This window comes from Elaeis guineensis, chromosome 4 (genome assembly GCF_000442705.2).
Source record: "Elaeis guineensis isolate ETL-2024a chromosome 4, EG11, whole genome shotgun sequence".
Lineage (NCBI taxonomy): Eukaryota > Viridiplantae > Streptophyta > Magnoliopsida > Arecales > Arecaceae > Elaeis > Elaeis guineensis.
Window position 1 is genome coordinate 93,006,500 of NC_025996.2, and position 26,670 is coordinate 93,033,169.

Below are 26,670 nucleotides of genomic sequence, written 5' to 3' on the forward strand. Positions count from 1 at the left end.
CTGACCTTGATGGGATGGGTTTCACCCAACCCACAACAAATTCCAAGCGGGTATGGGTAATCATAAAACCCATCTCGAACCCAACCTAGATATATATACTTCACAAATCCCCTCCCCGAAGCCAAAAAAATAAAAGAACAAGAAAAAAGATATGTATACAAAAAAAAAAACTGATTCTTGTAGTTTTACCCAACCCAATCAATCCAATTCACCCTGTCCAATCTACCACTCGGCCCCACCTGAACTCTACCCACCTTGCCCCGATGCAAGTATGGATAATGACATACCAAACCCATATGGATCTATTGTCATCCCTATTGATAACTTGAGGATTACCCTCCTTGGTCAACCAAATTCATTTTAGACTTAAATGTTTTTTTATTCTTTTAAGTTGCATCCATTTGCCTTATCCAAAAATATTCGTTCATCTTTTATTAATGCACTTTAATTTCTTAGTTGATAATAGATTTAGTATCATAATAGATAAAGGCAGCTAGAATGAACAAGTTTGGGAACCAAAGGCATGTCGGAGAAGGTCTTTGATCATTCTAGGCTTTGTTCAATTTATAGTGTACTCTTAAATATGATAGTTTATTTAGACAAATCGCTACAGTATTAGGATCCAAAAGAAACACATAAACATACTCAATGTATTCTCCAAAAAGCTGATAACTATGATGTCATCGAGCATTACCCTCTACTGAATTTGGGGAATTAGTACAAAGTAGGCTATAGTCTATAGCAAGGTTTGCCATACAAATCCGTACTGGTGCATACCGACCAATATGTGGAACAAAGGGTGTATCGATACTCGGTATGCAAAACCAGCTCCTATACTGGGTGTACCGATACTATAATATGATAATACCGATATTGGGTCGGATATCGAGACGGCAAACCTGGATCTATAATGCCTATAAGGCATTGAAAAACTCACTAGAATTATCCAATAATTATGACTGGCCTTTCCCATATATCTACTTAGTCTCACTACCACATATCCAAAGTGAAATTCAGTCATGCACTAGGTGCATAGCAAAGATCATATCAATGAATGCCCAATAGACCCAAATCGGACAATTTGGCCTGTATTGAACTGAACAAACACCTACCCCAGATGGTTCAGCTGTGTCAGATAGTTTGGGGTATAAATTGCTCCAAATCCGATGCCTTTTTCCAAAGATCTACACCTCTTTGAGAGCCTTCAAAGGTTCTTTTCCAACTCTCTCCACTCTCAGTGCCTCACGATCTCTCCTCTATTGCATCCTACTCATCGTCAATAGTCAATCCCCTATCTAGAGTCTCATATTGATGTTGATCTACGCCAGATTGCTCCCTAATTGCCCCTCAACCTTGTCCTTGTCGACAACATCCTTGCTCTTACCTCCACCCCAATCCCTGATGAAATTGGACCATCTCTCTCTCTTAAGTGAGTAGAGGTCTCTCTCCCCCCTCTCTCTCTTCCTCTCCCTCTTCCTCCCCCCTATCTCCCTCTCACTCATCTAGGGTTTCATCTCGATATCGATTCATGCATGATTGCTCCCTGACCTCATCCTCATCAATGGCATCACTGCCCTCACCTCCACCTTACACCTCAATGGCATCAGACCATCCTCTCTATCTCTCTTAGGTGAGCAAAAGTCTCTCTCCCACTCCCTCTCTGCCCTCTCCTCTCTCTTTTTCTCCCTTCCTCTCCTCCCCCCTCTCCCTCTCCCTCTCCCTCCCTCCCTCTCTCTCTCTCTCTCTTCCTCCTATTCCTCCCTCTCCCTATATCAATATGCTTCAACACGGCATGATACGGATCCATAGTGTACTGGTAGCCAACTGATATGGGTCACGATACCCATTCAACGAACATTGGATCATACTATCTATGGGTAACTAAGCTAACATACTTACCCACCTAACTTTTTCTTAGGGTGTATACCAGATTAATTGGAAGTTGAGAAAAGTTTAAGCTCAAGGGATTTAAATTGCCTCAATATTTTTAAATTGAAGCAACAAATAGCGGGCCACCCCATTAGCAGTCCTAGTCAATATCATGCTTAAGATCAAAAATGCCTCTTTTATGTTGTTCAAACAAAAATCTTGGGAAAATAAATTTTGGTTTCACTATGATTTCTAGCAAGGTGCCAAAGATAAGAATATCATCTAGATATAAGCATGGACAATATATTAATCATCACATGTTTTAGGGAGGGCACACACTTTTGTCTTTCTAATTATAAGTTATAATGAAAACTAAATGACAATATTCTTTTTATTAAATTTTCATGCCACTATCTAGAGCTTGTTGGGGTCGATAAATTGATTTTAAAAAAAATATGATGCTTCAATTCTTGTCCTTCTATCACATATACTTGAGTTTTTTCCATGTATATTTCTGCTTAGGAACTCTGGATTTTATATCCATTTACAGATTATAGTGTATGATTTGATAGGACAAGTATTAGGACTTTTAAAATTGCTATCCTAGTCACAAGTGATTAAAGACCTTAGCAGCTAGCTATCATTGCAATTTTCTGTTAAACCATCTTGCCTAAAATTTCTTTTGAAACCACATAATTAGATAATTAGGATTTAAGTTTTTAATAAATTTATTTATTTGCATTCATTATCAATGACTTCCTTTCGATACAAAGCATCAAACGAGGTCAACGAAAGTGGAAAGATCATCATCAACAAGAAAGCCATCAAAATCTTTAGCCAAGTCCTCTTTTCTTACCATGGTTGCTTTCTTATTAATTTGGCTATGCTCTTCATGAGTCTAATGAAGGAAAAACCGCATTTTTCCGTGTAGGATCTTCCAGATCTAATGAGATCTGGGACGGAATATTTCAAAAAAAATTATCCTACTTTATTTTAGATCTAAGGTCTATTAGATCTGATTCTTATTATCTGATATTTAATTTAAAATTAAATCTAAAACTTGAGGATTAGAGGAATACCTCTAGGGTAACTAGATTACCCTGTAGATGATCGCAGCAACGCCCGAGGTTCTAAAATAGCCACGCAGTCGCCTGGCCTCTATCGGTATCCACTCGAGCAGGATCTGGATTGTCTTCTCCTCACGAATCTTTGCTCCAAAAATCAGATCTGGATCTGATCTGGAAGATCTTCTGAAGCTGAACAGCAGCTTCTCGACAAATCTCTGTAGCCTTCTAATCAGAAGCCACCACACCTTGGACAAGCACCAGATGGATGCCCAACCTCTTGGACGTGAAGAGAGGAGGGAGAGGAGCAGAGGGGACATGGAGAAGTGGAGGGGTTTCACGTTTTTGCTGGGTATTGAGCAGAGTCTCTAAACCTTAGGCACAGACAGAGTTTAAATAGAACCTGCTGCGCCATGCAATACCACATCATTTGACCAATCAGAAAATTTCAATTAATTCTAGAAAAATTCTAATTGGTGGAGCGATGTCATCTGATCATATCAGATAAGAACCCCACCAAACCCTCCTACTATTGACGCCAACACTGGATAAACACAGTGAGATTGGCGCCCAACAGTTTGAGTCGATCAAGGCATAGAGTCCTCATCTCATGGGACTCTATCCTTATCCACTTGGGGCGCACGCCATATCTGATTATGGCGCCCACTTTGAGGGTAAAATTAGCAGGTGGACACTCCACAAAAACTCTCCAATGACCTCTTGCCAAGTGGCCTTCAGTCCAAGATCCATGGGTCAACGTTTGACCGATGTCTAAAACGAAAATGACAGGTGACAGGAATTAGCAGGTGTTGTCTTAAATTCATCTCATGAATTAAGACAAGTCTTTCTGAGCTGGACTGGCTCCAGTCAGACTGAGAGAAACCTTCTCAAGATTCTCTAGGTGAGTCAAATCACATTTGGCTCAGTTGAGATAGAAAAGATTACACGAGGAGAAAGTTAGGCTCAATCGTGTGCTAGCACAATTTCCTTGAACCTAATTGGATCTAATCCAAATCAATCGAACTGGGCTAGCTCAATTGATGACATCCAGATCCTAACTCTTGCTTGTGTGACCCAGTTAAGTTCATTTCCGTATGGTAATGAGACATGTCGTGATCTGATCATCGACATCATCGAAACTCCTTTCGATGGACCAGAACTCTTCTGATTCAGACAATTAGAATGATCGATCATCAAGATCATTCTAATTGCTCCTAAAATCCACCAGTGACACCTAGCAGTATATGGTGGCAACCCATCAGAAATGAAGACGAACCTCTCGATGCAGCTACCTGTGTAATTGAGTTCCTCTATCATGAGTCTCGACTGAATTAGGGTTAAGGTGAACTCGTCAAACCCAACATCAGTCATATGAATCAATCGATTGATCCGAGTCCGATGTAAAATCCCAATGAAAAATTCTTTTCCATTATTTCACTCTGCCCTGGCCATGGGCTTAAGGACTCGATCTTTCGATCATCATAGGACTACTCTCATCTACCGAGGTTGATAGATCCCATTTTGGTGCAATCTGATTCCTACAATGAATATGCTCCAGCCAACATACACCTCAGGGTTCCGAATGGCTAGGAGATCGAGTTATGGTGTAGTCAAACTATAACACACTCAAGGTGAACTGTCGATGTACCTCAGGTCAAAGAACTAGACACACAGCTACAGCATCGAGCTAGTCATCGACGAGAAGATAGACTTCCTTATGACTGCTCAAGGTGGTCACGCTCCGTACTCTCGTTCTCAACGAATACCTGTACTCTCGCTCTGGTGTCTCCACACCATAGACTCAAGACACATCTACCCTAAGAAAGCGATCGTACACCAACCTTCCGGATCGATCACCATCCTCGTGATGATCCTATGGTCAAGAGCTGTTTATGAGTTAGTTATGTAAATTCATGCCTTAAATTTTCAACTCTTGAAAATATGAATTAACATTCCTACTAACTCAAAGATGTATCACAGACATAATGTACACAATGTGATAGTAGAATAACCTTTTTATTCATTTATAATCAAAATTACAAATTTGTCCTTATATTTGTACAGGAATGTGTCAGCCAATCTGGCATTTAGGGCACACATCTAACATCTAACACATGTTTGGTTCCTCATCCCTGATTTTGTTTAGGTCCACCAAATCTGGAAGACTAGGAGTTGTTTGGCTGTATATAAGCTAAACCAAAATATTATAGTCATAAAACTGGGCTATGTGCTAAATAGATTCTAAGAAAAATAATCTTTTCATAACAACAAACAAGCATATTCATAAAACTCATTTGCTTTTGATTTTGTATAGACTTGCTCTGGCAAAGCCTAACAAGTTACAAGCAAACGGCCCATTAGAGTGTTAGACATCTTGATAGTAAGTTATTTGGCCAGAGACCTGAGCCTTAGAAGAGAAGATATCTTTAGAAAGGTTGCCATCCTTGTCAAGTTAGAATTTCATATCCACTAATAGTGTCAAGCCATTTAAAGACCAGAATCAATAATACTTTAGTGTTATCCGTGAACATATAATTCAATGACCTAAGCTCAGTCCACTATAATTCGTTCTTTTTTATGGATATAATGAATCCTAAATGAAGGTCTGACACTTTTCATGCATAAAAGATTGCACATTTTGCGAGCTTCAATGTTTGAAGTTTGAACCTTGTAGGATATTCTAGAAATTTATGTGCAATTTGTAAATTTATGTTTCTTCCTGGCTACTCTAGATTGTTCTGATTTTTTATTGGTTTTATTTCCATGGTTCAACTCCAAGATTCTAACCAAAGAGATTCAAACACTGAAGCCTAGAGTTCATGATCTCTTGTATTTTATTTAGTTCCACATCAAATAAAGAGAAGTTTATTGTTGTGCTTTTATTAACACGCCCATTAGTAGTAGGAATCTTCTACTTAGGGTGGCAACACTCACTTGTTAGATATATGTCCTAGAAGTTGGCCAACACATTTTGTTTTACAACACAAATATGTACTTAAACTATTGATTTAATCAATAAAAAGCAATTTTCTTTTTTCATTCAAGTGTTATGTGTCCTTGAATCGTCCTTGGAATTGATGTTACAATAAATATTCTCAAATGTTGGAAATTAGAGGCATGTATAATCGATTCCTAAATCGCTCCCAATTTTAAGATAGTCATGGGGACGGTGATTTATCTAGATAGACCGATGCACAGTTCGCTTCCTTCGGAGTAGATGAGTCTCTCATCTATGGTGTAGAGAAACTGAGCGGAAAGTGCAGGTAGTTGTTAGAGAACCAGTACTGAGCGTGACCATACAAGAGATCACATGGATTTCTATTCGATCGTCAGTGATTATCTCGATGCTGTAGTTATGTGACTGGTCCTTTGACCTACGGTGTCACAGTTGCTCACAGTAAAACTGTTGTAGTTTGACTACACATAAACATTAACTCGATTATGAGTTTTTATAGCGGATGTTGGCTTCAATTGGTTAAGCTGTACGAGCGATATGTGCATTTATATGGGATCTATCGATCTTGATAAGGAGTAGTCCTATGAGATTTGAGAAGCTGAGTCTACAAATCTATGGCCATAGCAGTGTGATTGATGGAAAAGAATTTTCATTTGGAATCACTATTGGACGTGAGCTTATCGGATTTATCATATGACTGATGATGAGGTTTGACGAATTATCCATGTCCTACCATCTAGTCGGAACTTACAATAAAAGGACTATATTATACATTAACTATACTTAGAGATTTTTTTTGGTTCTGCTGGGCTGCCACTACATATTGCTAGATGTCACTGGTGGATTGTGAGAGCTCAATGGGATCATTTTGGATCAATGATCTTTGTCGAGTTAGAGTGGAATTGTTCTGACACACTGAAAGGGATTTCAATAATACCTATGATAGAGATCATGGTATGTTTCACTACCAAACAGAATTGAACCTATGGGGTCACACATAAAAGGAGAAGATCTGGATTGATAATAATTGCACTTATGAAGTACCAATTTATATGGATTTAGAAAAATCCTATTGGATTCATGTTAACCTTGCTAGCACTTGGATAAACTCAATTTTTTTTATAGTTGGTTTACTTATATGATAAGTTTTAACCAATTCCTGCACTTGATTTGAACCCAATTGAATTTAATTCAATAAGATCCAACGGTTGGATATTTAATTTATGGCTTGAATTAAATCAATAAAGAATTTTCTGATTTTATTCATTCAGAACCCTTGAAAAGGATTTATGAAACCATATGGGCTGATTTGAGACTTTTAATTGGATCCCATATGATGGGACGCCTAGCACTGGGTGCCGACTTGGGTGAGTTTTGGATGGTGCCCCATTTATTTGTCCAAATATATTATGGCTAGAACTTCTAATATGATTAGGAGGAGGGATCCTAATATGATTAGAACACCCTTAAGTTGTCTATATAAAAGACTGTAGCCCTTACTTCTCATATAAGCTCTCTTCCTCCCATCTTGCCACCACCTGTTACTGGGCCCACGCCTCCCCTTCTCTTCCTCTCTCTAGCTCACGCTCTCTCTCTCTAGGCATCCTTGCTTGGAGCCGAAAAGGGGGTGGGCGGCAATAAGGGTTGGAGTCAAGTGTTGACGCCAACTAGTTTCTTGGTTTCTTCCATTTCCTCTCAGATTTGTTGAGAGTTAGTTACAACCAATTCTTGGTGTTATTCTTCTTAATTAGTTGAGGAATCAAGAAAAATTCTTGGTTTCTTCAAAAATCAAGAAAGAAATATCAAAAGGATTCAAAATTAAAAGCCTCTTCAGGTTTGGTTCAAGCCTATTCAGGCTTTTAGTTCAAGCAAGCAGGAGTCAAGAGGATCTATTCAGGTCGCCCTATGGATATCTATAGAGGCAGGACGCTAGTGCTGCTGATTCAAAACCTATTCAGGCCTCAGATCCAGGGATTGAATTAGATTCAACCCCAATTACAAGTTTGAAGCAAAGAGAAAGTGATTCAGATATGTGAATTAATTATAAGCTTTCATTTGTTATTCCTAAAATCAGTTTATGTTAATTTCAACATATGAATTAGATCCATAGGTGCTTTCATATGATGAATGCATTTTTGGATTAAAAATATTTTAATCTAATTTTTTCACTACATTTTGGATTTAAAAAAATTTTAAAATCCACATGCACTAGCATCTATAGAAAATCCAATAGTAGTATCAGAGCCACATGTCCATATGTATGAAAGTAGCATAAAAATTTTGAAAATTATTTTCAAAATTCTGATTTTAGATTATACATGAGATGTACATGTTTATATTCAGATCTGAAAAATATTTTAGATCTGATTTTTATTCATATATATGAAATATGAAAGTATGCATAGGTTCGAAATTAAATTTCTACGATCTGAATTTTTCGTATATACGATATATGATGGTATGTTTAGATCTGAAATTGATTTCTAAAAAATCTAAAATTTTTCATGCATATGATATATGATTGCATGTATGTTCTGAAAGTATTTTAACAACCAAAAACTTATTTTTTATGCAATTAATTTAGATCTAAAATTTACTTCAATGATCTAAAATTAATGTGTACATGAATTGTTGGATATAGATAGTTTTGTATTAGGTCAATGAATTGCATCTTAAATTACAATTAGATCATATTGGGTTGAAATCGATGTAGCTATTGATCAAACCAAATCAAATATTGATTTGGGTAGCTCAATTGAGCTTATGATTCTACAAGTGTTGTAGATTGAATTGATTAAACCCTATATGTAGAATCGAGTTAACATAAGGATCTAATCCGACTTTATGACTTGAATCTGATTCACCTAAGCTGACTAATTGAAATCAATAAGCCATTTGGTGTCTAAGGCAAGTCTCGATCGGTGGTTTTAATTAGGAGACTACTCACCTAGACAATTTTTCCTATGGCGAGTTAATGACGTACCCTCCCGTTGGTCTCACTTACCTGGCCAATTGGATGATTGGGTTCATTAGTTGCTAAGGAGTTTTGGTTCAGCCCATGCCAATTATATCGGTCATGTGATGACTGATTAGATGAGACCTAACCTAAATCTTCCTAATTAATATTAAGCCTTATAGTCTTCCATCATTGTAGAAGTGCGGACGTGCTACCGACGTTGACTGTTCTCGGCTAGTTACAATAGTTCAATTGCATCGAAAACACGCAACCACTCTACTAGCAAAGAGTTGCTCCAGAGTGAAGATAGGGTTGGGCCCAATATGTGTTATCTGAGGGACTCAATGACGACTTCACACCTGCTTGTGAACGGTGGGTTAGGCTTAACTAAGGAGTGGAACAATATGTGTTATTTGAGCTCTCGTGACTTAGAGATCAGGTCGCTACAATATGCTTAGAGAAGCATCTAGACAAAGAGTTGCCTACGCATCGATGTGCGTCATCAATAACTGTTAGGTGAGGTGTACAACAGCGATGGGACCGCAGCACCCACTAGAAATCTTACATTGGTCGCATCGAATTTTTGTTTTTCATCAGGAGAGTATCAAAATCCAAAAAAATAATAAGAGTCTATTTGCATCTAAAAGTCTCTAGAGTAAATATAAATTTTAAGTACAAATGTCTAACTAGAATCTCTACTCTCACAGATAAATAATGTCGGCCTCTAACCTATTAGCCCGTATCCTTGAAACCAACCGACTGATCGATACAAATTATAAGGACTGGCTCAGAAACCTCAGTATAATCCTGACATCCGAAAAGATTGGGTATGTACTTGATCAAGATGTCCCAACCTTACCAGCTCGTCCTACGGCAGAGCAAAGAACTGCTCTAGATAAGTGGACAGATGATGACCTTAGCATGAAGTGCTATGTGTTGGCTTCCATGTCAAACAAGTTACAGAGCTAGTATGAGCACATATCCACTGTCCGTGCTATGATCACTCACCTATAAGAGTTATACGATAAGCAGAGTCGGACCGCACGCTTCGAATTGTCCAAGCAGTTGTTCAATATGAAGATGCGCGACGGACAATTAGTCCACAATTATTGTATCACAATGATCAAAGACCTAAAGAAGCTTGAGAAGCTCGAGCCTAATATACAGAGGAATTAAAGGTCGATTTGGTCCTCCAATCCCTGACCAGTTCGTTTGGACAGTCTATCGTAAACTATCATATGAACAAATTGGACTGCACCTTATCCGAGTTGATCAATATGCTGATCACTACTGAGGGTACCTTGAAAAGTTCAAAGGGCTCTATTCTTGCTATTGAGCGGGCACCTTTCAAGAGAAAGTCTCAAAGAAAAAAGAATAAACCTACAAAGAAACAGAAGAAGGAAAGCAAGCCTACAAGGGACACTCTGAAAAAAGATATAGAGACAGAAAAGTGTTTCTACTGCAACTCAGACGGCCACTGGAGAAGAAACTGTCCATCTTACCTAGAGAGCCTAAAGATGAAAAAGGGTGATCAACCTTCTGAAGGTATGCTTATAATAGAATCTAACCTAACGGTTTCTTCTACTTCTAATTGGTATTGGACTCTAGTTCTAGTGCTCATATATATACTTCAATGCAAGATCTAATAGGAAGTAGAAAGTTGAGACAAGATGACATGACCCTTCGAGTCAGCAATAAAGCAAAGATTGCTGCAAAAGTCGTTGGAACCTACCTTCTTCAATTACCGTCAGATTTTAAATTAGATTTAAAACACTGTTATTTTGTTCCTGTAGCTAGCCGAAATTTGATTTCAGTCTCTGTACTAGCACTGGATAGATTTATTTTTTAATTTAATAATGACTTTTGTTTCATTTATTTGCAAAATAAATTGATTGCATTTGATCTTTTGATTGACAGTCTTTATCACTTGCATGTTGATGCTAATGTAAATCTAAATGAGCAAATAGTGAGTGCCGTAGACCAAAAAAAATTCTGAGATAAATTTAACCATAAGTACTTATGGCACCATAGATTTGACCATATTGGAGAGGACAGGATAAACAGATTGAAAAGGATGGGATCCTTGACTTAATTAAATCTAAGTCGATTCTGGCCTGTGAATCATGCCTTCGAGGAAAAATGGCTAGGTTACCCTTTGTAGGACAAAGGGAAGGTCACTGAGTTACTAGCCCGAGTACACACCGATGTATATGGTCGATTTGATATGCAGACCAGAGATGGTTATAACTATTTCATTATCTTTACTGATGATCTGTCACAGTACGGGTATGTGTTTCTTATGAAACACAAGTTTAAAGACTTTGAAAGGTTCAGAGAATTCAGACAAGAGAGAAAAGCAAACAGGTAAACCCATCAAAGTTCTACGATCTGATCGAAGAGGTGAATACTTGAGTGCTGAATTTTTGGGATATCTTAAGAAGAACGGCGTTATCTCTCAATGGAGTCCTCCCGGCACACTTCAACTCAATGGGGCGTCCAAAAGGAGAAATAGGATCCTATTGGATATGTCCGATCCATAATGAGCTTCACTGATTTACCCATATTTCTTTGGGAACATGCCTTACAGCAATGCATATTTTAAATAAGATTTCTTCTAAGTCTGTTCCTACCACACCATATGAGATATGGCATGGTAAGAAGCTGAGTGTAAGTTACCTTAAGACTTGGAGATGTCCAGTCTATGTTAAAAAACAGAAAGCTGATAAGTTAAAGGATAGATCAGTTGTAGCTCGATTTATAGGGTATCCCAAGAAATCCATTGGGTACTATTTTTACTTTCTACATGATCACAATATGATTGAGTCACAATGCCACATTTCTAGAAAAACAGTTTATCCAGGATGGAAGCAGTAGGATTAGTTGAGCTCGATGAGAAAGTCTCTAAAGAGCAACAAGCTATAAATCCTCAGGAACCTGTTCATGATGAGTCAGTAGTTAATGTTCCACTTCCACCTCGTAGATCAGGTAGAATCCTCCATCCTCCTGAAAAATACATGGATATACTGAAAGAGGATGTAGAGGAAGCGTTCCTTGTAGGAGATGGGGGTCATGATGATCCTAGTACTTTTGATGCGGCGATGTCTGACATCGATTCTGAAAAACGGTTAGATACAATGAAATTAGAAATTGACTCAATGCACTCAAATCAGGTATGGACCTTAGTGGATCCACCGAAAAAATTATTTCCATTAGGTATAAATGGATCTATAAAAGAAAAATAGATGCTGATAGTAAAGTAGAAACCTATAAAACAAGGCTGGTGGCCAAGGATTATAGTCAATACGAAGGCATAGACTATCATGATACTTTTTCGTCTATAACCATACTGAAATCCATCCGCACATTGCTGCTATTGCAGCTTACTATGATTATGAAATTTGACAGATGGATGTGAAAACTGTTTTTCTAAATGGATATCTTGAGGAAGATATCTATATGGAGCTGCCTCTGAGTTTCACGTCCGGTGATAGTGATCACCGAGTCTGCAAGCTACAAAGATCCATCTATAGACTAAAGCAGACTTCTCGGAGCTGGAATCTTCGCTTTGATGATACGATCAAATCGTTTGAAAAGAACCTTGTGTTTATAAAAAAGCCAGTGGGAGCGCGCTTGTCTTTCTCATAATGTACGTCAATGACATCCTCCTTATTGAGAATGATATTCCCATGCTGACTTCGATCAAGCTTAGTTGTCTAAGAAATTCTCCATGAAAGACCTAAGGGAAACGTCCTATATCCTTGGGATAAAAGTCTATAGAGATAGATCTAGAAGGATACTTGGCCTGTCACAAAAGCTATACATATAAAAGGTGCTGAAGTGGTTCAACATGAAAAACTCCAAAAGGAATTTGCTACCCCTTAGGTATGGTATTCGACTCTCCAAGACAATGTGTCCTAACACTTCTGAGGAGATCGAGCGCATGAGTAAGATCCCTTATACTTCAGCGATTGAGAGCCTCATGTATGCCATGCTATGTACTCGACCTGATATTGCCCTTGCTGTGAGTGTCACGAGCAGGTATCAATCGAATCCAGACGAGGAACACTGGATAGCTGTGAAGAACATCCTTAAGTACTTACAAATGACTAAGGATCTATTCTTGATCTTTGGAGAAGCACCTGAATTGTAGATTGAGAGTTATACAGATTCGGACTTCATGTCGGATCCTGATGATAGAAAGTCTACATCGGAGTATGTGTTCATATACAATGGTGGAGCAGTCAGCTGGAAGCATTCCAAGCAGAGCATCATCGTAAATTCGACCACAGAGACTGAGTATGTCACCGTTTCGGATGCTGCAAAAAAAAGCTTCTGGTTCAAAAAGTTTGCTGTGGAACTTGGCACAATGACATCAAATGCCATATCACTGTACTGCGACAACAATGAAATCATAGCACTTGCTAAGGAGCCTCAATCTCATCAAAAATCAAAGCACATTGAACGACGGATCCATATCATACACGACTATCTTGAGAAACAATATGTCGAGGTCCGAAGAGTAAACTCCATGGATAACGTAGCAGATCCACTGACAAAGCAGTTGAGTCAGCCCAAAATGGAAGCTCATCTTGAGAAGATGGGGCTTAGATTAATAGCCAATTGACTTTAATCTAAGTGGGAGATTATTAGATGTATATCCTAGAAACCAATTATTGGCTGACACATTTTGTTCTACGATACAAATTTATACTTAAAGTATTGATTTAATCAATAAAGGTATTTTTTTTTCATTCAAGTGTCATATGTTCTTGAATCATCCTTGGAATTGATGTTACGATATATATTCTCAAATATTATAAATTAAAGGCATGTATGATTGATTCCTAAATCGCTTTCGATTTTAGGATAGTCATGGGGACGGTGATTTATCCAGATAGGCCAGTGCACGGTTCGCTTCCTTTAAGATAGATGAGTCTCTAATCTATGGTGTAGAGACATTAAGCAAAAATGCGGATAGTTGTTAAAGAACAACTAGTACTGAGCATGACCATACGAGATATCACATGGATTTCTATTCGATCATCAGTGATTATCTCGATGCTGTAGTTGTGTGACTGATCCTTTAACGTATGGTATCACAATTGCTCACAGTAAGACTGCTGTAGTTTGACTACACATAAATATTAACTCGATTATGAGTTTTTATAGTAGATATTGGCTTCAGTTGGTTGAGCTATGCGAGCGACGTGTGTCTATATGAGATCTATCGATTTTGATAGAGAGGAATAGTCCTATGAGATTTGAGAAGCTGAGTCCACAAGTCTATGACCATAACAGTGTGATTGATGGAAAAGAGTTTTCATTTGAAATCACTATTAGACTTGAGCTGATCGAATTTATCATATGACTGATGATGAGATTTGACGAATTATCCATGACCTTCCATCTAGTCGAGACTCACGATAGAGGGACTATATCATACATTAACTACATCTAGAGATTTTTTTTTTGTTCTGCTGAGTTGTTACTACATATTGCTAGATATCACCGATGGATTGGAGAGCTCAATGGGATCATTTTAGATCAATGATCCTTGTCGAGTTAGAGTGAAATTGTTCTAACCCACTGAAAAAGATTTCAGTGATACCTATGATAGAGATCATGGTATGTCTCACTATCAGATAGAATTGAACCTATGAGTTCACACAAAGGGAGAAAACCTAGATTGATAATAATTAAGCTTATGAAGTACTAATTTATATGAATTTAGAAAAATCCTATTGGGTTCATGTTAACCTTACTAGCACCTGGATAAACCTAATTTCTCTTGTGGTTGGTTTACTTATATGATAAGTTTTAACCAATTCATGCACTTGATTCGAACCTAATTGAATTTGATTCAATAAGATCCAATAATTAGATATTTAATTTATGGCTTGGATTAAATCAAGAAAGAATTTTCTGATTTTATTCATTAAGAACCCTGGAAGAGGATTTATGAAATCATGTGGGCTGATTTGAGACTTTTAATTGGATCTCATATGATGGGACGCCTAGCACTGGGTGTGGACTTGGGTGAGTTTTGGGTGGCACCCCATTTATTTGGTCTTTTCCCTTTTGTTCTGCTGAGTTACCACTACATATTGCTAGATATCACCGATGGATTTGAAAGCTCAATGGGATCATTTTAGATCAATGATCCTTGTCGAGTTAGAGTGAAATTGTTCTGACCCACTGAAAAGGGTTTCAGTGATACCTATGATAGAGATCATGGTATGTCTCACTATCAGATAAAATTGAACCTATGAGGTCACACATAAAGGGAGAAGATCTGGATTGATAATAATTGGGCTTATAAAGTACCAATTTATATAGATTTAAAAAAATCCTATTGGGTTCATGTTAACCTTGCTAATACCTGGATAAACCTAATTTCTCTTGTGGTTGGTTTACTTATATGATAAGTTTTAACCAATTTCTACACTTGATTCGAACCTAATTGAATTTGATTCAATAAGATCCAATAATTGAATATTTAATTTATGACTTGGATTAAATCAAAAAAGAGTTTTCTGATTTTATTCATTAAGAACCCTTGAAGAGGATTTATGAAATCATGTGGGCTGATTTGAGACTTTTAATTGGATCCCATATGATGGGACGCCTAGCACTGGGTGTGGAGTTAGGTGAGTTTTGGATGGCGCCCCATTTATTTGGTCCAAATATATTATGGGTAGAACTTCTAATATGATTAAGAAGAGGGATCCTAATTTGATTAGAACACCCTTAAGTTGTCTATATAAAGGATCCTAGCCCTTACTTCTCATATAAGCTCTCTTCCTCCCATCTTGTCGCCACCTGTTACTGGGCCCATGCCTCCCCTTCTCTTCCTCTCTCTAAGCGTCCTTGCTTGGAACCAAAAAGGGGGTGGGCGGCAAGAAGGGTTAGAGTCAAGTGTTGGCGCTAACTAGTTTCTTGGTTTCTTCCCTTTCTTTTCAAGTTTGTTGGGAGTTAATTACAACCAATTCTTGGTTGTTATTCTTCTTAATTAGTTGAGGAATCAAGAAAAATTCTTGGTTTCTTCAAAAATCAAGAAAGAAATATTAAAAGGGTTCAAAATTAAAAGCCTCTCCAAACTTAGTTCAAGCCTATTCAGGCTTTTGATTCAAGCAAGCAGGAGTCAAGAGGATCTATTCAGACCGGCCCTGTGGATACCCGTAGAAGCAGGACGCTTGTGCTGATGATTCAAAACCTGTTCAGGCCTCAGATCCAAGAATTGAATCAGATTCAACCCCAGTTACAGGTTTGAAGCAAAGGAAAAGCAATTCAAGTATGTGAATTGATTAAAGGCTTTCATTTGTTATTCCTAAAATCAGTTTATGTTAATTTCAACATATGAACTAGATCTATAGGTGCTTTCATATGATAAATGCATACTTAGATTAAAAATATTTTAATCTGATTTTTTCACTGCGTTTTGAATTTAGAAAAGTTTTGAAATCCACATGCACTAGCATCCATAGAAGATCCAACATCACTTTGGAATCTCCTTGAGAACTCATTCTGGCACTCGCTCCCCCAGCATTCTTACTAAAAAATTTCTTGTAAGAACTATTTCCCCATACCCCAACTCCAAGACAAAAGCTACATGCTAGGTTATTGGTCTTTTGGGCTGGTAATCATGCATGTGTTTGCCTCAACAAGCCAGCCATCTTGTTTGTTTAAGCAGCATAGTCACGGTCATGGACATAATGTGGTCTATTGCAACCTAACGAATGAGACCTTTTTTGGTATGGATGTAGTTGTTCAAGCCTAGTAGAAGCCCACGATGAACCTTTAAGCAATTATGATACCAAGCCTCTATAAAATAAAATTTTAAAAAAAATCCCAAGACTGATTAATTCAAAACTACTAGTACTTGCAACTAGAGACATCCCTAAATTGTCACTCTTCATTTCTTGCAATGCCTTCTCATGTTTTGTTTTTTATTTTTCATTTCCCTTCACAATTTCATCACAATTTCATCCAAGTTAAGATTTTCTAAAATAATTTTGTCTAAGTCTATCTTTCTTCTTTTGATAGTTTGCAGTTGGAGGCAGCTGGACTGAATTTAGGCAACAGTTGTTACACTTTGCAAGCATCTTCACCAGATCACCAGTGTGAATGTGTAGACCCTGAACATGCATATCTTGCCAAAGATCGACAAAATAACATACCTCGCCAGTATTCCTCCAACAGTCTAGAGGACCGACAGTAGGCAAATATACTTTTGTGCCAAAACAACTTGAAGCATGAAAATTTTGATATGAGCTTAATTTCAGTCTTGTTAGGTTAGGGCTAAAATTACGGCTCAAATCCAGTGTACCAAGAATACGTCAATGCTGGAGATGTACAGACAGTAGTTCTTAATAATAGCCATTGAAGGAGCTTAAAGTTTAGGCGATTGGTGAGTTTGTAGCTTTTTTTTTTTCTTGTTTTCTAAACACGATGGCGTTCTCTTATCTCATTAGAAAGACTGAAAATTACTCACGACAAACAGTATAAGGAATCCAGAAAAAGAGGAATTGCGAATGCGAATTAAAAAAAGGGGAGGGGAAGGGGATGACGTGTTACCGCTAACATAGAGCCTGGTGGATGCTCTGCTGGCGCTCTTGGGAGCAGGAGGGAGGCACGCAACCAAGAAGCCGCTGCCCCGCCGAAAGTTCGCGGCCGATTGACTCCAAGAGATGGAGAGCGGAGGGGATTGAAGAGATGGAAAGCGGAAGAGGAAAGAGGAGGAGGTTTCTACAGTGCCCCGCCTTTGAAGACAAGAGGACGAAGCCAGTGAACCAACGGAGGGACGAACGGATAGAACCATCGTTGCCATTTCTCGGTACAAGTGGGAGAGTGGATGGCTTGCTTCTTCCGTGAGCTGGGTTTTGGGGTTACCAGAGCAGGAGGTTAAAGCGGGAGCTGATGTGAATATAGCACCGCTCAAATAGCCGGCATGTTTGTACTCTTTGGTCATGTAAAATTTTCGTAAGATTTTAGATCTCGTGGGATAAAATTATCTCGATATTTTCATAAAATATAATACATTATCATCCCACCCCATTTTGATATTTAAAATAAAAAATATTTCAATTAAAATATTAAAATATTAGCAGAATAGTTATATCCCAATACATTAGATGATATCCCATCCACTATCCTGCGGGACGTCCAATCGAGACTTGAATCCTTGATCTCCATATCACAATGGTGCTTTGGTATGCAACGACTTGGTATGAGATGGATCATGTAATGCAAGTTGTTGGGGACCACCATCTCGATCTCAGTCGATTGGATCCTCGATAATAGTCGAGGACCTCTGAAGTTCGGACCTCGACAAACATAGAAGCAGTGGGAGATTAGTCTTGGCCAACCTAAAGGGGTTATTGCCGAGGACCTCTGAAATTCGGACCTCGACGAACACAGAAGCAGTGGGAGATTAATATCAGCCAATTTGAAGGGGCAGACATGGAAGTCCAGACCAACTTGTCTACAAGACGATCACCTTACGGGCAACAACTCGGACCTCGGTCGTAACGAAGGTATTTGGGGCTCGGACCCCAGACATAATCGGAGTACATGGGCTCGGACCTCAATCGTGATCGAGGTACTTGGAGGTTCGTCATAACCGATCCAGGGAAGATCGATAATAAAAGGCAACTATATTGATTGGGAAAGAGTCTGCCACCTTCACGACTCTGGAAAGTCCAGATAAGAAGGAGATTGTCAAAATCAAATCACACCCCGAATGGAGATCAACAGTTGTTTCCACATCGCAAACACAGAAACAATCGCCACCAGCTTGATCTGCATGCAATAACCGAAAATTGGTTAGTCTTCTAGACATGCATGACTCTAATTCCTCCTCTATAACTAGAGAGGAGCAAGGACCCCCAAGGTAAGCTCTCAAAAAATACTCTCTCCTTCCTTGTTCTCTATAATTAAGAGGGTCAGGATTTTTTGCAGGTCTCAAACTGGTTTCTGGAGACTGCCACTTCTGCTAAGCTTCATCACCTCAATCGAAGAGATCATCTCCAACCTCAAGTGCAGGACTTGGCAACAACAATTGGCACTAGAAGGGGGCCCCCAAACTTTCTTTTGAGGTTTAATATGAGAAGGAGAGACTCATCATGAGGCCACGAAGAGGAGCATTGAACACATCTCATCATTCAAATGGAGTGCGGGCCAACAATATCCATTAGGAAGATATAGCACCTGAACCAGTTCAGGAGAATCCTCCCTTGCAATTGGCGTTGGTAATTTCTAACAAGCAACAAAATAGCCTAATCCAACAGGTATAGACCTTGTCTGTCGTGGTATGAGGGATGCATGCAGCAAACTTTGTGCCTCAACCTGTACCGAAGATTCCACAACAAGATAAGGCCGACCAACAGGCCGATCCTCACCTCCACATAGCCCGAGGTCGGGAGCTAGCCGCCTCAGCCAACTGGTTAGTCCCATCTGAGAAAGATGCAGGCCCTCGCTGACCCCACGATCAAGGAGGATTCTACCCTAGGCAACTTTTCTCCTCATCACATTTTGCTCAGAATGATGAAATGCAGAGAAAGCTTTAAGATTGCGTTTAGTGCATCGTTAGGCAATCTTGGAAGGTAATCTGGATTGCTTTCAAGATAGATTGCCATCATTAAATTGTCAGTAATGTTGATTACTATGTTTGATACATGTAGGTAATGTTGCAATAAAATTACTGAAAATCTTGATTGACATATTTGGTATAACAATCAGATTATCGGTAATATGAAATCAAATTCATAAAATACCCCTTTAACCTTATAATAATAATAATATATTTATTATATTATATTATTATATATAATGATATTTATATAATTATTATAATATAATATAATATATTTTAATATAGTATATTATAATATTATATTATGATATTATAATAAATTATTATAATATAATATAATATATATACTTTTATTTTAATTATATAATAATATAATATATTATACTATATTATTAAATAATATTATATTATATATTTTTTATTATATATTTTTTATATTATAAAAACATTCTTATTACAATATATTATAATATAATAGTATAACAATATATTTAATATATTATTATATAGAATAATATTTACATAATATACATTACAATATATATCAATATAAATATTATATGATAATATAATAATACATTAATATAATATAATATAATATACTATATTATTATATATAATAATATTATATTATATACTATATTATATTAATACAAGATATTAATATAATATAAGATATATTATTATAGTATATAATAATAATATAATATTAAATATATTTATATAATTAATATAATATAATATATATTTAATATAGTATATTATAATATTATATTATAATATTATAATAAATTATTATAATATAATATAGTATATTATTATTTTAATATAATATATTATACTTATTATTATACATAATAATATTGTATTATATATTATGTTATATTAATAAAAGATATTATTATAATATATTATAATATTCATATATTAATATATTATAAATATTATAATATAATAATGTAACAATATAATTAATATATTTTATATAAATAATATTTATATAATATATATTAAATATATTAATATAATATATAATAATATATGATTATATAATAATAAATTATTATAATATAATATAATATACTATATTATTATATATAATAATATTATATTACATACTATATTATATTAATATAAGATATTAATATAATATAATATATATTATTATAATATATTATAATAATAATCAAATAATATATAGTAATATAATATTATTGTAATATAATAATATAATAATGATATAATATAATATAATATAATACAATATAATTTATTGTTATATATAATAGGATTTATATAATATATATCATCATATACTATATTATTGTAATACAATATAGTTACTATAAAAATATAATAATAATATAATAATAGTATAATATATTATAATATATATATCATATTATTATATATAATAAGGGAAGGGTGAGAGCTGTCAGGGAAGGGGGTGGAGGGATGGATTTATATGATTTATTTTTTTTGAAGGATAATTTTGTCCAAAATTTTTTTATAACATTGTCAAACAAGTGATAATCTGGATAGCCACCTCTCTCTAAGGCAATCCAGATTACCTCCTGAGAGGTAATTTGAATTGCCAAGATAATCTAGATTGCCATCTAAAAAGCATACCAAATATAGTAATCTGATGGGCCACTTTAAATTGCCAACAATCTGGATAGATTGCCAGCTACCAAACACAACCTAAGTGATGTAGTGCCAGATTGATGCATTACAGAATCAGGCCCCACAACAGTAGGGTATGGAGCTCAATTTCAATATCGACTGTCATTCACTTGAAAGATTCGGATGAGCCACTTCCAGCATGGTTCAAAATGCCACAGCTAGAGCCATACAATAAGATCGTTGATCCTGTTGAACATTTAGAGAAATTAAAGGCTTTGATACTCCTTTACGGAGTAACTGATGTGATCCTCTACCAAGCATTCCCCTCGACCTTGAGGAAGGCTGCCTGGCACTAGTACTCAAGCCTTCAGCCGAACATAGTCAGTTCCTTCAATCAGCTCGATAGAATATTCGTTACCCACTTTGTCAATAGCCGCTGACAATGCTAAAACTCGGACTGCCTCATCAGTATCAAACAATAAAAAAATATGCCCCTTCGAGTTACATTAACCACTTTAATGCCACATAAAGGAAATTTTAGGTTTCTCGCACGTATTTTAATTAATCATATTAATTAAGTAGAGTTGGGAAGAGAGAAAGGGATCTAATCATTCCATCAACACAGTGAAAATAAAATTAACTATCCGACCCTTCATATGAAAGAGAAAACTTATCCCCAAGATCCTAATATACAGAGGAGAAAAGAATGAAAGAATAAGAAAAATAACTTTTTCTTTTCATACTTTCGTGTGGATAGATGAACTCCACAACTGTAGAATGTAGATTGGTTCTTTTTCTTATAGCAACATAAGTGCCTAGCCTCCATGGGTATCCACATAGAGATGAAGATAATCAGCAATTTCTTGGTTCTCCAGGGTGCTAACTTCCTTGCAGAATCTTTGCTTGATAATAGAGTATTCTCAACTCCTTGAGAACTACAATAGGACGACAGCTTCCTTGAGATTCCCTTTTGCTGAAATTTTGAATTTTAGGAGGCAAGAGAGAAGAGGGAGAAGCCCTTGGGTGTGGAGAGAAAAGAGGAGAGAGAGATTGGGTGGCAGCCTTGGGGCTAGGGAGAGAATCTTTGGGGCATTGGGATGCCTTTGACCCTTGGGGTGTGACCACCTTTTTATAGGCCCAAAGCCCTAAGGTGCCACCCCATCTTTCATGGAAAAAATCTCCTTTCCCAAAGAGGACTGGTGGCTAAGTTTATTGGAGAGAGACTCCTAGTGTTGTCGCACCATATAATTCGGCCAAAAGGTTTTCTATTTTGGCTTGGGTGGCTAGGGTTTCAAAAATCCTAATGGTGCCACCCCATATCTTCCCTAATTTGCTCCCTTATTGTGGTGCCTAGGGTTTCATGTAAAGAAACCCTTAGGGCATGAGCCTTCCTTGATTGGTTAAAGTCTACTCCAAATAAGACAAAGAAACGGTTTAATTGTTATACAATTGATGTGCCCAAATCTTTTTAGGTGCATGTGATCTAAGCTTAAGGCTGGCAATTCATGCTCACAGGATGTAAATGGGATGTGTCGACCTAAAGGTATAACACAAGTTAGCTCAATCCAAACACAACCTGTTTAATTAAATAGGTCGACCAGTAAAATACGAACACAACATGAATATACAAAGGTTGACACGATATGACCCATCTAACATGATTAATAATCGTATTGATGGGTTAAATGGGTACATGACCTGCCTAACAACCCACCTAACGATCCGTTTAAGAAGATCTGTTAATCTATTTTAACCTATTTAACTTGTTTTAGTCTGTTTTAACCTATGCATTAACCTATTTTAACCTGTTTAGTTAAACGGGTTAAAATGGGTCAAAATAGGTTACATAGGTCAACCCGCTTAAGACATGAATTTGTCATGTCATAAATGGGTCAACTCGTTTATGATCTGAATCCATTTATTTCAAATTCGAATCCATCTAAATACGTATCATGTCGTGCCCATATCAATGGGTCATGTCGAAAATTGTCAGCCCTACCTAAGCTCCAATTGACCTAAGCTTTGATGCAAATCTCTATTTGATTTAATTTAAATTCAGCCATAATTAATTTGATCCAATCAAATTAAGACATACAATATTTGCACATTAGTCCTCTTCGAACTTTGTTAACCATTAGCAAGTAATTTTTTGCTATTTGTAACAATTACAAGTTAGTCCAATTATCAATCATATTGATAATTTGGATCCTATAATGATTCGTAATCATCATCCAACCATCTGATTAGTTTCAATCTCTTTATATGTGTGATCTCATAGATTCTATTATGTCTGATACTAAGATATGTTGAGATCTCAATCACAACAATATTAAAACTCCTTTCAATAGATTGGAATACTTTCAATTCTTTCTAATAAGAATCATCTGATGATTCATATGGTCTCCATAATCCATCAGTAACATCTAGCAGCATATGGTGGTAGTCTAGCAGAATAGAATAGGATGAATGCTTAGGTACAGTTAACATCTGATACGATCCTTTTATCGAAGGTCCCCATAAGATGGAGGTCATGGATTACTTGTCAAACCATAACATCTATGATATATAAAATTTACTCGACCTGAGTTTCTGATGTGAGTATATGGAAACTCTTTTTCATTATTCACACTATCCTGATCAAGATTTTCTGAACTCAGTCTTATAAATCATATAGGACCAACTTTCTTATCTACCAAGGATAATAGATTTTATCTTGATGCACATCTTATTCCTACAATAAATCTACTACAGTGAACATGTACCACAAGGACCCATATAATTAGGAATCAAATATATGTACAGTCAAACTATAACAGTCTTACTGTGAACAGTCGAGAAACCTCAGGTCAAAGGACTAGCTACACAACTATAGCATCAAACAAGTCACTGATGAGTGAGTAGCCATCTAAGTGACTTTTCGTAATGATCATACTCGATATCTTTATTTTCTAACAAACATCTGCACTCTCGCTCTAGTATCCCCATATTATAGACTCGAGACTCATCTACTTTAAAGATAGTGATCCATGCATCAATCTTACTAGATCAATCATCATCTTCGTAATGATTCATTGATCAAGAGTAATTCAAAAATTAACCACCAATGACACATGCCATAAATTCTTAATACTTGAGAATATGTGTCACCATCTTATTAATCCCTTGAACGATTCATGGATATATAACATAACATAAATATAAAAATAATCTAATTTTATTGATTTTAATATTTTAAATATAAAATTATGCTCTTAAAAAGTTTGCATGTGTCAGTCTAATTGACTTCTAGGATATACATCTAATAATCTTCAACTTGTACTAAAGCCATTTGGTCATGTACCTAAATTCTATCTTCTCAAAGTGGGCTTCAATCTTTTACTGGCTCAATGGCTTAGTTAGCGGATCTGCCATATTGTCCATGAAATCTACTCTCTACATCTCGATGTACTTCCTTTTGAGGTACTCACAAATCAGGTGGAATCATTGCTCGATGTACTTGGATCTCTGACGAGATCTGGATTCCTTAGCCAGAGCTATGGCACCGTTGTTGTCACAGTAGAATGATATAGCATTCGATAGCATTGTTAGATATATGTCCTAGAAGCTAATTATTGACTGGCATATTGTTCATTCTATGATACAAATTTGTACTCAAATTATTGATTTAATCAATAAAGGATAAGTTTTTTTTTTCATTCAAGTATTATGTGTCCTTGAATCATCCTTAAAATTGATGTTACGGTACATATTTTCAATTGTTGAGAATTAGAGGCATGTATAATCGATTCCTAAATTGCTCCCAGTCATAGGATAGTCATTGGAATGATGATCGATCCAGATAGACCGACACACAATTCACTTCCTTAGGGATAGATGAGTCTCTAATCTATGGTGTAGAGTACTGAACAGTAAATGTAGGTAGTTATTAGATAACAACTGGTACTGAACATGACCATATGAGAGATCACATAGATTTCTATCCAATCGTCAGTGATCATCTCGATGTTGCAGTTGTATGACTGTTTCTTTGATCTGTGGTATCACAGTTGCTCACAGTAAGACTGCTGTAGTTTGACTACACATAAGCAATGACTCAATTATGAATTTTTATAGTGGATGTTGGCTTCAGTTGGTTGAACTATGCGAGTAAGGTATGCATCGAAAAGGGATCTATCAATCTTAACAGAGAGGAGTAGTCTTATAAGATTTGAGAATCTGAGTCCACAAGTTTATGACCATAGCAGTGTGATTAATGAAAAAAAAATTTAATTTGAAATCACTATTGGACTTAAGCTGATCGGATCCATCATATGACTGATGATGAAGTTTGACAATTTTGTTGAAAATTATATCTTAAAATCAATCATGTGATGATTGAGTTCATCCTTGTATATGAATTATTGATTATTGAATAATAATTATTTTGATATTTTTCATCACAAAGTGACATCTTTCTTGAACTCTTGTACTGTGATGAAGTCTCTAGAACTATGCTAGTGTACAATAAAGAGAGAATTTATCGTATAGTTCTTAAATAAGTTTGTGACCAAATGATACGTCATTATGGGATGATGACGTTTATCGAGTGAAGATCGTTGTGTGCCATATGGATTGATTGTCCTCTTAACCAAAGAGTGTGGTGACATTAGTATGGCATACAGGTGAGATGTAAGGATACATCGTCACTGAACAAGTGACTCACCTACTAAGCGTTTTGCTGTCAAGAGCTACTTGCGAAACATATGGATATAAATATTCTTCAGACCTGAGATCACTATAGTGACTTGCAAGCAATTCACTATGCTTTGGTGCTGAACTACCTAGATTTTTAATGCAGTGATGGAAGGCTACTGGGTACAGTCAAGTACTTGCAAAATCTATGTATGGATCAAGATGGGATTGATCCCTCTGGATTATTGAAGTTGATGTATTACTATATTTTAATTTAGTAAAGTCTTGGCCAGGATAATCCATGAGATGGATTTGAAAGGTTGAAATACAATGTGGATGAAGCAATCTCGATTGATAGTTAGCCTGAGACCGTCCTAGAGCATCCAGGGTCAAAAAGATGAATTATGCGGTAACCATGAGTATGGGTTCTGGAATATTTTTTTGTGATAATTCGATCTATCTGGATATCGAAAATCATTGCTAAAAGATATCTCGATTAGTGCAGAAATTGATTCCTGTGCTACCGGCTTAGTGTTTGAACCTATGGAGTCACGTACATAAGTCAGACAAAGTAAGAAAAAATTGATCTATGTCTATATGTCCAATCTGAAAGTACTTGACTTGATTGAATATATAAGCTAACTTGATTGAGAATTGAGTTATGGGTTAAACAAGATTGAAGAGTTGACTATGTCTAGCTAGCACTACACATGAGGTTCAGGTTCAATCCCAGGGATGAACATTTCTATCTATGATCTATGGAATATATGAAAGATTAGATTTAAGTACTAATTAATGTTAGATTAGATCTGAATTAATGAGACTTAAATAAGTCTAAAATTCAAGTTAGACTTGGTACAAAAGTTTTAAAGAGTTTAGGATTAATAGCCTTTCGAAATTGTTTCGAATCGATTTCGAATCAGATTCGAATCGGATCTAT

General features: G+C 36.3%; 1 protein-coding gene across 9 annotated transcripts in view; it reads right to left on the minus strand.

Annotated features, from left to right (window-relative positions):
• LOC105034957 (uncharacterized) overlaps window positions 1–17,829 on the minus strand; it is a 73,686-nt gene extending 55,857 nt beyond the window's left edge. For all 9 annotated transcript variants that reach the window (XR_012141016.1, XR_012141013.1, XR_012141014.1 and 6 more), the window contains exon 1: window positions 17,420–17,829. Coding sequence is in view for 4 of the 9 variants with exons in the window: in XM_073256716.1 (XP_073112817.1) it covers window positions 17,420–17,813 (394 nt within the window). In the remaining 5 variants the exon portion in view is untranslated. The remainder of the gene's footprint in view (window positions 1–17,419) is intronic.
• Between the last annotated feature and the right edge of the window lie 8,841 nt (window positions 17,830–26,670).